Source organism: Pelodiscus sinensis, chromosome 8 (genome assembly GCF_052426305.1).
Source record: "Pelodiscus sinensis isolate ZL-2025 chromosome 8, ASM5242630v1, whole genome shotgun sequence".
In the NCBI taxonomy this organism is placed as follows: domain Eukaryota; kingdom Metazoa; phylum Chordata; order Testudines; family Trionychidae; genus Pelodiscus; species Pelodiscus sinensis.
In genome coordinates this window covers 22,249,648-22,262,115 of record NC_143059.1, presented here as the reverse complement: position 1 = coordinate 22,262,115, position 12,468 = coordinate 22,249,648, and the positions used below count along the sequence as shown (strand labels likewise).

Genomic DNA, 12,468 nt, shown 5'->3' with positions numbered 1-12,468 from the left:
AATTGCATGAGGAGTACCAATTAATTCGAGGGAAGGGTTTTAAACCAGACTACCACGTTTACATGTGGCAAGTTACATCGGGCGACCAGCATTTTAAAATGGCGACCGGCCGCGAATATGCTAATCAAGCACGGGAAATTTAAATCCTGCGCTTGATTTGCAACTAGGGGGCAAGTGTAGACATACCCTTACAGACTAAACAAACCCAAATCCCTCAGTCTCTCTCCTCATAGGTCACGTGCTCCAGCCCGCTAATCATTTTGGTCGCCCTCCACTGGATCCTCTCCAATGTGTCCACATCCTATTTATAGTGGGGGGCCCAGAACTGGACACAGTACTCCAGATGTGGAGCCGAATAAAGGGGAATAATCACTTCTCTAGATCTTCTGGCAGTGCTCTTCCTAATGCAACCTAATATGCCATTAACCTTCTTGGCTACAGGGGCACACTGTTGAGTCATATCCAGCTTCTCATCCACTGTAACCCCCAGGTCCTTTTCTGCAGAACTGCTACTTAGCCAGTCAGTCCCCAGCCTGAACCAATGCTTCGGATTCTTTCGTCCCAAGTGCAGGCCTCTACACTTGTCCTTGTTGAACCTCATCAGATTTCTTTTGGTCCAATCCTCCAATTTGTCTAGGTCACTCTGGATCCTATCCATGCCCTCCAACATATCTACCTCTCCCCCAAGCTTAGTGTCATCTGCAAACTTGCTGAGGGTGTAATTCATCCCCTCATCCAGGTCATTAATAAAGATGTTGAACAAAACTTGTCCTAGAACCAATCCTTGGGGCACTCCACTAGAAACTGACCGCCAACCTGACATCGAGCCGTTGATCTTTGGAATCATCCCAACAAGTCAGAATCTGCAGGCAGTTTAGATTTTAAGTCAATTCTGTGTATTTTTCAGACTATTCCAAATAACTATTTAGAACAGTGTTTCTGGAAGTGTTCCGCAGATTCACTCTCATTAACTGGCCACCCCGGTTTGTTTATTTACCGGCACTGCAGCCACAGAGCCTTGCGGCTCCCATTGGCTCCCTTTCGTCCTTTGAAGCCAAAGGAAGCCATGGGAAACGGCATGGGCCTGGCCACTACTTCCCGCGGCTCCCCTTGACTGCAAAGGACCAAATGGAGCCAGTGGGAGCTGCTGCGCTGGTAAATAAACAAACTGGGGCAGCCAGTTAATGTGTTTTTGAGAGTGATTTCGCAGAACACTTTAAGAAACACTGATTTAGAAAATCTCAGTCTTAGGGGATCAACTTTCCCTGTTCCAAGTTCAATAGAATCTGGCCTGATACTCTTTTTTTTATAGCTCTATAGCACACTGATGATGCCTTCTCACATAAAATGTCATAGCAGGGTTTTCCCCTAAGAAAATATAGGCAATGTAGATCACCTTTGCTTTGAAGCTAATCTTCTGTTTCCTATACATTCACAGATAAACTAGTTACACTCATTCACATAAGGCAATTTGCTGGTCCTCTGTTATACCATAGCAGAATTAAGCTGAAGACAATGTAGATATACTATGTATACAAATGGTTCAGTTAACTTTAAGGTCAAAGATGTGGAAAATATACTACTACTACTAAGGCAATTAAAACATGAAAGGGAATTGGTATCTTCAAACTAAGGGTATGTCTACACTACCCCACTAGTTCGAACTAGCGGGGTAATGTAGGCATACCGGACTTGCAAATGAAGCCCGGGATTTGAATTTCCCAGGCTTCATTTGCATAAGCGGGGAGCCGCCATTTTTAAAACCCCGTTGGTTCGAACCCCATGCAGCGCGGCTACACGGGGCACGAACTAGGTAGTTCGAACTAGGCTTCCTAGTTCGAACTACCGTTACTCCTCATTTCACGAGGAGTAACGGTAGTTCGAACTAGGAAGCCTAGTTCGAGCTACCTAGTTCGTGCCCCATGTAGCCGCGCTGCACGGGGTTCAAACTAGCCGGGATTTAAAAATGGCGGCGCCCGGCTTATGCAAATGAAGCCCGGGAAATTCAAATCCCGGGCTTCATTTGTAAGTGCAGTATGCCTACATTACCCTCCTAGTTCGAATTAGGAGGGTAGTGTAGACATACCCTAATTTAGTTACACTGTCAAACTTCTAACAGGATATTAGTACAGGTTGAACCTGTCATATCCAGGATTCTCTGGTTCAGCAACATCCATGGTCCGGCAGGGCCATGGATGCTGCTGGACCAAAGAGCCCTGGAGGCGGGAGCAGGAACCAGCTGAAAAGCAGGGGACTGGGGAGCCCAAGCTGGGACAGACAGCAGCTGGGCCAGACAGCAGCTGGGGAACCCCCACCCTGGCTGTACAACCCCCAGAATCAACAGGGCCAGGTACTGGCCAAGGAGCCCCCGCACCCACTGTGGAAACCTGGCGTCAGCTGGGCTAGATGGCTGGGGTGTCCCAGCCCAAGCTGGCGAACTCCCAGCTGCAGTGAGGCTGCCAGCGGTAGGCAGCCCGGCTGGGGAACCTCAGGAACTCCCTTTGGCAGCAGGTCCAGCATGACCCAGGGAACCTCCTTCCCCCACTGAAGCGGGGCTGGCGGAGCTGGGCGGTCCCAGCGGGGGAGCCCAAGGAAATCCCTAGCGACAGCAGGGGAACCATGGGACAGCGGGCAGGCAGCAGGGTGATGAACCTGTGTTGGGCCAGCATTAGAGGGCCCAGCAGAAGGACAGGGTGCCCCAGGGAAGCTGGGGGGAAGACAACCAGCAGGGAAGCACTGACTTCTCCTGGTCCGGCAAACTCCCTGGTTTGGGACAGCTCAAGTCCCAAGGGTGCCAGATAAGGGAGGTCCAACCTGTAAACACAGACAAATACACTTATCATCTACCCTCGAGTTCTATTACTATACATTAATGAGTTAATGATTGTTAGGCTAGTACATCTCTTTGAAATTCACATTCAAGTAAATTGTCTTGATTACAATTGTAATGCCTCCTGTTAAATTGTTATGGGTCATACAAGTTGACTGGTCTGTCAGTCTCACAAGATTTTATTTGCAGCCCATGGACATAGCTTAAAAGACATCTAGAAAAACTAGGGACTTTATACTAAGACTCTTCTTGTCTTCCATGGCCTATTCCACAATACTGAGACAATTTACACAGCATCTCATATATACTACGCATGCCATGGAAGACCTCTTAGGAGGTTCAGTAACTTGGGAAGGGTTGTGTGTGTGTGTTAAGCTGATTGTTGGGGCCTGTCTTTGCAAATTTCTTGATTTTTATTATGTTGTCACCTTACTATTAATGGGACTTATATTCACATCAAGGGGAAAATATGCTCCTTAGTGTTGTTATAACTGAACTTTTCTGTATTTAATATTCTAGAAGTCAGTATTCTACTTTAATTATTCTCATTACTTTTAATATAGCAGTAAGCACATGCCCTCCCCAAAGGAGTACTCAGCAAGTTGGTCATTAAAAATACATACCTCTATTGTAATACGCAGTATATGGCAATAAGAATATATATTCATTTTCCACGAGCCTATTTCCAATGAAATATGTAATAATCTTAGCTCATCTTCTGCAATTTAATGTTTTAAACATGCTAAGCTTTAGTTTTCTGGAGTTTGTGAAATACAAAGAAATCTGAGAGCCATTAAAGTATAAATTGGGATGTGTATAGCATATTGTTTCACTCTAGTTTATAGAAACATAACGATCTGCTTCTCCATGAAATTTGAATTCTGTAGGTAGAACACAGATTTTTATAAGATAAGCACTAAATGATCAATATGCAAGTTAACAAAAACAATCATTGGGATTACAACCAACTCTTCTTAATGTAACTTGCATTGGGAGTGAAAAGCCAGTAGATCCAATATTTTAACTGCTCCACCAAGTGACACACAATGAAAAGTATGAGGTGAAAATAGTTAAAAGGCTGCAACTGACTTCAGTAAATTTTGGATCTGGCCTCTAATGGCTGCGGAGGTAGACATACCAAGTTTGCCACTATTGTGTGTGTGTGATATACTAGAATAGATTGTTTTGTGTATTGTTCATTTACAACAAAACAAGGACATTTAATTTCATATTGGAACTTAAAAAAATCATGGATTAAGGTTTTATGTGTAACTAGTTATTTTCAAACTAGCCAATTAGCCCATCATAAGACGGGATTTTCAGGTCTCTCCTCCACGTCGGTCTTATCTCCTGAGCCTCCAGTCTCTCGCTCCATCTCTCTCTCTCTCTCTCTCCTCCTCCTACTGCCTCCCCCCTCTCTCTCAGCTCTCCTCTGCCTCCTGCCTCTCTCTCTTCCTCTTCTCCTCCCCCTCCTGCCTCTCACTCAGGGGACCATGGCTGTTTGGGCTCCGCACTCCCCGTGCTGCATGGGGGGCACGGAGCCCAAACGGTCACTTGCACCACTTGCTCCCAAGCAGCGGCCTGGCTGAGCAGCGCAGAAGTCAGCCAAGCGCCACGGCGGGAGGTGAAAGGGGGCAGAGCTGTGACATTCACGGCCACGGGGTAGGGCCTGGAGCTGCTGTCACGCCGCATGTCATCGCCCCGCCCCCCTTCACCTCCCGCCATGGCACTCGGATGACTTCTGCGCCGCTCAGCCAGGCCGCCGTGAGGGAGCAAGCAGCGCAAGCGGCCGTTTGTGCCCCGCAGTCCCCATGCAGCACGGGCCGCCCAGAGGGAACAGCCAGAATTTCAGCAACAGCGCCGCCCAGAGGGAACAGCCAGTATTTCAGGCAACAGCGCCCCCCCCCCCCCCCCACCGAGGGAACAGCCAGCATTTCGGTGTTACAGACTCTCAGATACTGGGTTACTATATATATGATGTCATTTTGGTTGCCTAATGTCACCCTTAAAGTTACCTGAATTTCAGAAAATGCTCAGCACTCATCTTCTGAAAACCAGTCCGCTTAAAGTGTTGCAAGTTGGGCTCTTTAAAATTGAGGTGCCCAAAATCACTTAATCATTTTGTGAAAATCTTTGACCTGTGAGGAGTACAGCTGTATGTTGGAGGTGCCCTCAGTGTTCAATTTACAAGTCTTAACCAGATCTGCTAAATCAAATGTCAGAAAGTCAACCTCCAACATGGCAAGTGAAGACATACCCTAAGGGAATTAGGCACCCAACTTCCCTTGACTTGTTAGGGAATTAAACGTCCAAATTACTTAAAGCCTTTAAAAATTCCAGCTTATGTTTATGTTAATTGGGGGAGGAGACAGACTTTCTTTTTTCCTTTCTTCCTTTTTGAGTGCTACATTCATCAGTACTGCATCAGCCACAGCTCTGCTGTTCTCTGCTTTCATCATGACTAATTAACTGAAAGTGTTTAAAGCAATGGAGATGTAAATTAGAACAATTGAAAGCAATCACTGTAGAAAAAACAATACATCTAGGTAATGAGAAAACATTAGTGGTAGAAGAATCTTTTCTTAATTGTTTTTAGAGCAGTAGCATTTATATTAAGCACACGATTGAACTAATACTGACCAGTGTTCCAAGCCATAAAGGATTAACTTATTAGGCTGCTGCGTGGTTTTCTCCATCTTTTAGGCTAACCAGAATTGAGTGCCTTGGTGTATATGACTTAGGACAGTGGTTTTCAAACTACGGATCACAACCCAGTACTGGATCATGGAATGTCAGGCACTGGGTCTCGTTGCTGCAGGGGGATCAGGTGTCCTGCTACCTACCTGTCTTGTCACCACAGACTGCGCAGCAGCCCCGGTTCTCAGGGAAAGAGAGCTCACAGGGCTGTACACACTGCCTCTGTCCTGAGCACTATCTTTGTACTCCCATTGGTTGGGAACCTGCTACTGGCTGCTTCTGGGGTGCAACATGGTATGCAGTGCCAGGAGAGGCAGGAACTGCCTTAGCACTCCTGTTGCACTACTGACTGGGAGCCGCTCAAGGTAAGCCCCTCCTGTCCCAGCCAAGACCCCCTCCAAAGCCAGAACCCCTTTCTACATCCCACAGCTATCCTCCTCAGCCCCACCCCAGAGCCCACACCCTAGTTAAATTACATTGGGTCACGGCATCAACAATTTTAATTAACTGGGTTATGAGAAAAATAGTTTGAAAACCACTGACTTAGGAGAAAACGATGTAAAGCTTCAATCAGTGTTGATACAAATATGATCGTAAGTCAGGATCACTTCTAATCAATCAGATGGAAGTATATTATTTAAGTTATGTTTGGAACTATTTTTTGTTTTACTGATTTTTCTACTTTGTTATCTTACTGACTGTTCCTCAAAATATCTTTGCCCAAAGCAGTAGCATTTCTTGTCTTAGTGCCGTTATCTGATTGCTATTGAAAAGGGTTCCTTATTGAAGGTGAATATGTTTTCACAGTGGACAGTGGGGATGCAGTTCTGGGACATATTTGAAAAAATCCTATTGACTGCAGGTGAACACTTGACTTGTTCTAAGACATACACAATCCTTGTATTCCAAATATTATTCAAAACAGCAATGACATTTTCACTGTTTATAAAGAAAAAGTATTTGATTTATTCATGACCTTGGAATATTACCATACCAGCCATTGATCTTCAGACAATCCCACTTTTCAGACGTGTGGGTCAGATCATCTGCTGGTGGAACTTACACTGCACTTACATGGATTGCAATAGAGCTGAATACATTTAAACCAGCTGAGGATCTGACTTGTTGTACAGGCCCCTACGCAGGGTGGGGAGGTGTGAAGGGTGCAAATGCACCCCCATGGTTCCCCTCCTCTGCAACAGGGCACCCATGCTGACGCTCCAGGCTCGCCCTCCCCCCAGGAAGTTGGCATGCCAGCGTTGACAGTGGGTACGGGGGGAGAAAGAACCTTGAGCCTCACTGCGCAATCTGGCTCACAGGAAAGAAGCGCTCCTCCTCTCTCTCCCCCAGCTGGTTGATGGAAGCAGCGGGAGGCTGTGCCTGGAACTGGTGCAGGGTGCGAAGGCAAGTAATTACCCCCTACCTTCTCATCCCCTCCCCCCACTGAGACCCCGCCCTCCCAGCCTGCTCCTGCACCCTCCCTTGCTCCTGCACCCTCTCCCCTGGCCAGACACCCTACCTCCCATTCAGACCTTGCATTCTCCCCCCCTTCTGCATCCCCATTCCTCTTGCTGGCAGCCCTGTCCCACACACTGAACCCCCACATTTTTGTTCCAACCCCAGAGCTTAGGGAGATTCACAAAGTCCACTAGAACCCCAGAAGAGTAAATCTGGAGTTGGTGCTGCTTTGTCCAGGGGATTGGACTCGATGACCTCCTGAGGTCTCTTCCAACCCTATGATTCTATAGGAAGCCCTGAGCCTCAGTACTCCCTGTCCTCCCCTTTCCCCAGGGAACTGAAGCCTCAGAGGAGTGAAGTGTCTCATGGGCCACATCAGTGAGAGTTGGGGTTTTTTGGAGGTTGTTTAGTTTTGGTTTGCTTCTCAGTTGGGTGGTGCCCAGCTGATTTTTCTGTGAGTCAGTCTCCCCCACCCAAACCCAAAAAAGGTTCCCCACCCCTGCCATAGGGAATTAAAAAACCATAGGAACCTTTTGTGTTGGACATAAATTAATACTTTACTTTATTTAAAATGAAGTTTGATAAACTTCAAACATGAGAAAGTTAAAGTGCTTGGTCTGTTCAATAATTTAAATTAATACTTTCTTACTGTTAAATTAAAACATTCTCCCTAGCTGCAGCACTAGCAGAATGGCTCAGGCATAATTATGTAATTAACAGTGAGTTTCCATTAGCAGTTGGTGATCCATGGAAAGATTTGCATTGAGCTAGATGGGCCATGGGCCAAAAAGTTTGAGAACCACTGTGTTAGGGAGATGGGAGAGTGCTGTGTTCTGGGGTGGTGGGCAGGCGGGGCTGGTGGCAAAGTGTCAGAGTTGGAGGAACGGTGCCCCACACCCGCAAGAAGCAACCCGGACCCAGCCCCACTGGCCGGAAGCTCTGCCCACCTCACCCAGCACTGACCTCACTAAACAGGTAGATCAGCAGCAGGAGAGGCAGCTGAGGGAGCGTGGGCTATGGTGGCTAAGCTGCCCACCATGATCCCAGAAGATAATTTCCATAAAACCTTTATTACTGTATAAATGTTTAGTATGTTATAACAAAATCATTTTACCAATCACTGTTTCCATTCACATTTTTATTAACCTCTTACACATGATCGTAGCATGACTGTTTTGAACTCCTTTATATTTAAAAAATTGCATTCCACATTTACAAAAAAAAGCACCCCGCCTCCCCCAGAAATTCCTGGTACGGGTCTGTTGTACTTGCATAACTAGAATATGACAGATTTGTTGCTAGCTCTTGAGATGTATAGATTTAATAAGGAGTCTCTTTAATATGTTACTATATTTCTAAAACATTACCTGATGGCAGAAGCGAAAGGGATAGCAAGATGGAAGAGAAAGTATATAGCTCATGTTCATTAAGTGCTTGAATACATACCTTTTATCAGAGAACATTCTTTAAAATACCTTTTACAGGTTGTTCTTCCCAACATAAACAAGACTTCTATGCAGGCTATTCTGGATTATTTGTATACCAAACAATTGTCATCGAGTCAGGAGTTGGACATGCTTGAATTAATTGCACTGGCAAACAGATTTTGCCTCCCACACTTGGTTGCATTGGCAGGTAAGGATTCTCACTCTTTGCAGATGCAATACCTTCATTGATTGCTGTATTATTACTTCTTATTGATTTTTGAGCGCACACAACTTATTTTGCCATGAGGGAAAGAAATGCCATTCCTTTATATAAAGCCAAATTGTATTACAATATTGTATTTTCACTTAGAAATAATGTATTTGCCTTTTTCTTTCCTCTCTCTAGGACATATGCTAAATTAATGAAGTCCTTTTAAAATGTTCCATACTTTAGAAATAGGAAGTGAAAGCCTTTTTTTCCAGCATTAATATTATGTCTCCAGTCCCTTCAGCTATTCTTAATTTAGAGCAAAACAGTAGCGACACTACGGTTTTCATTATAATGAACCAGGCTTTCCATGATAAGTTCCATTTAGAGAGCACCGTAACCGAAATAATTTAAAATTGATATGATTCAAACACTTTGTAGAAGTATTGTCCAGATCTATTTTTACTGCACAAGCTAGAGTCAATTAGTTATTCTGTTGTAAGTGTAGGAGCTCCACATGCATAATTTCAAGAGTATCAACTTTTCTGTCTTTTTTACAGGGAAATTATAGCCTGGGATACTTTAATACTAAATCCTTATGCAATTTTTTTTCTGTTTCCTAGTATCATAACAAAAGAGGGTGGAAATTTTTAGAGATGGGAAGATCAAGTGATACAAATTCACAAGATAAATTTTAGTCATTTCCTTGAGTGCCATGAGCCCTGCGTTTCCATTGCTTTGAGTTGTGCAACAAGACATTCAATTGTTGACAGCATTACAGAACTAATTTAGGCCCTTCTACAAAAGTTTCCTACAGATATCCTTCTCACCTTTTCTAGAACAGATATGCTTTTAATGGGAAGAACATCTTATTCTGTCTTATTTAGTGAAACAGACTACTTTTGGTCCCATTTCTATGAGTGCATCAGGCTATCTGTGCCTCTAACATTTTGTGAAAAGGAATACCTGCTGTGTTGCACCCCTTCTGAGTAAGTATGGTTCTTCTGAGGCCTGTCTCAGTTCTCACTTCACTCAGGCTCCTTTTAGAAGTCCACATTTTGGAGATAGTCAATCCAATCCCCTTCTGGGTCCTCAAAACAGAACTCAAACTTAGTTATCGTGGTTTCATTGGAGACCAGCCCTTTCTCCTGGAATGTCTGTCCTCTCTTTAAAGTTCCTTTCTTTCAACCCAGTCCCATGCTGGGCACATGCCCTCCTTCTGAGGGACCGTATTCTTGCTTTTCCCTGACACTTCTTACTTGGAGTATGGCCTTTTCCACAAACCTTTCCCTGGCTGATTCACAGCTTGCATGAGCTTTCTTACTCTCTGCAGTGTCTGCTGGCATCTGCCAAGAACACCGCCAGCTGTACCTACCCCCTCTTCTAAAGCCAAGATGCCTCTCATGGGTAACAGGTGATGGTGATGTGGTCTCAGACTGTGTTTTCCCTGGGAAAATTTGGTGACAAAAGTGCTGTTGACATGCAAAAGTGAAAAACAGTCAAACTGGTTTTTCTGCCTCCCACTGTCAACATTTCATAGCCACATGGCTAGCTCCCCTGTCAACAGAGAGCAAAGCAATGTGGGTAAGCATCCCATAGTGCAGTGTTGTGGGAAGGAAGGGCTGATCCCTGTGTTTCATGAGATCCTCTCCAAGTTCTCCCACAGAATTCTTTGCTGCTGGGAACAGCATCATGAGTAGCTCTGTGAGTGCTCCCTGCTCAGCAATGTCAGAGCATCACAGTTGTCTCTCCAGCCCTCTTGCTGCAGCAGCAGTCTTCTGCTATGTTTCTTGCAGGGAAAAACAGGAGCATTCTTTTTCCTTGTTCCCCAAATGGAGCAGCTCACTCAGCTTTCAGATACTTCCAAGAGCTTTGAAAGAGGAGAAACACAAGCCCGGAGAGCAGCAGAGATCACAAAACACTGAGCACAATGCAGGCATTGTGGGATACTGGCAGAAACCAATTCTCTCAACAAAACAAACAACAGAGTCCACACTTGCTCTTTGTCAACAATAAAGGGAGGGGAAGAGACAAAAATCTCAGGTGGAAGTTTTTTCATTTGTTTGTTGCCAAAACTGGGTGTGATACCCCCCCTCACAAAAGTTCACTGTAGTGTGTATGCTCACTCTTTTGTCAACAAAAGGCAGCTTGGGGTGACAAAACATGCCAGTATGGACAAGGCTCTCTGGAGAGGGAATATTCTGGGGGCTGAGCAGTCCTAAGGGGGAAACCAGAAGATCATCCACTCCTGAGAAGGCTGAAACTGAACTGTGCTGAGGTATCATTTGTGCAGAAGACAAAGGTTATAACTACTAGGGAATCAGGAGTGATAACAGCAAAAATGTAAGCACCTGAAGATCTGTGTGCACAAAGGGACATATTCACACATAAGGGGCAGATCCTTAGCTAGTATAAATTATCCTACCTCTGTTAGCCGGGGATCTGTTCCTAAATGTATAAGGACAACTCCAGAGACCATAATGGGGCTACAATTGCTTAGATGCTCTATAAAAAGAAATCTGAATGGATCTACTGCTAGTGCAACAGTGCAGTAGTTTTCTGTATTACTCTTTCATGATAACACACAAATTCTGTGGTTCTTGGTTCCCTAAGAGAACTGCATTTATAAAGTTACCCTGAAGTATGTATTTACAGTGTGAATTACTAGTTTTCTACTTTAACAGAGCAGCATGCTGTGCAGGAGCTGACCAAAGCCTCAGGGAATGGCATTGGCGTAGATGGCGAAGTACTATCCTATTTGGAATGGGCCCAGGTTAGTACTGACTGATTTTTTTTAAATCTTTTTAAAGATACTCTACCCAACTGCAGAACTATGAAAAATCATGGTGTTGAGCATTCTAACTACATAAATAAAGTCTTTCAAACAAAAGATTCCTTGTTTCCACTGAGAAGAATTGAGGGGCCACAATTATCATACTATACTCGGGCTTCTGCATCTTAATTTTTAAAACTTAATATCTGTGGTCATAACACTATATCTTTTAAAATGTTTAATGTCCTTTATAGAACAGATTTGCCTTCTCCACATCAGTTGAGAAATCAGTCTCTTGAAGCTTAGCTCTGTGTCTATCAAATCCCTATTTCACTTTTTACATGTGGTGAAGCCTCAGTGAGGTGGCAGAATATAATTTGTCCATTCTTTTGTCTAATGCCCTGAAATCTCACAAAGTAAAGCTCTTTAGCTGTCTCACACTATTCTGTGCCTGTGTGCACTTTAAGTCTTTTCTCCATTAAGCTGCTATGAATGAAGTAGTACCTGGCCTGTCTTGGAAGGGCAGAGTAAGTGGCCACCCTTAAGGGGGACATCTCTACAACAGTGAGCCATACCTTTCATACTTTCAGAGTGAATTTTCCATCAGACTGCTTTACCTTCAGGCACATCTCTTCTCTGCCTGAGCTCCAGAGACCCAGAAAGAGAGTCCAAAGTTGACTTTTTAAATATGTGATTTTGTTTCCCAAAAGAATGTTGCAGTACAGTTTTTTTGTGGATGCTGTAGTACAAGATATACTGCTGATTATATCAGTAATTGAGTCAAAGTTTAAGGCCAGAAGGGACCAGTAGGTCATCTAGGCTGAGCTCCTGTATATCACAGGCCACTAACACCACCCAGCACCTGCACGCTACCCAACTCCATCCCGCACATACACCCCCAATACCAAGCCCAACCAGAGTTAGAAGGACATGTTACAATCCACAAATGATTCTTCAAAGCACTCTAATGTCTGGATCTGGCTTCCACCTGTGCTAAAAGCCCCTTATTTCATGACCAGCATGTAGTGATTGCTTGTCACAACCAGCTTCCTATCATCAATTCCAGCTCTGTCTG

The 12,468-nt window shown here is 44.5% G+C and overlaps 1 protein-coding gene across 5 annotated transcripts in view; it reads left to right on the top strand.

The window, feature by feature from the left end:
- The window catches only part of RHOBTB1 (Rho related BTB domain containing 1), a 120,959-nt gene that overhangs the window by 89,554 nt on the left and 18,937 nt on the right, over positions 1 to 12,468 (top strand). For all 5 annotated transcript variants that reach the window (XM_006113588.5, XM_075934868.2, XM_075934871.2 and 2 more), the window contains 2 exons: positions 8,470 to 8,620; positions 11,305 to 11,393. In XM_006113588.5, coding sequence (XP_006113650.3) covers positions 8,470 to 8,620; positions 11,305 to 11,393 — 240 coding nt within the window. The remainder of the gene's footprint in view (positions 1 to 8,469; positions 8,621 to 11,304; positions 11,394 to 12,468) is intronic.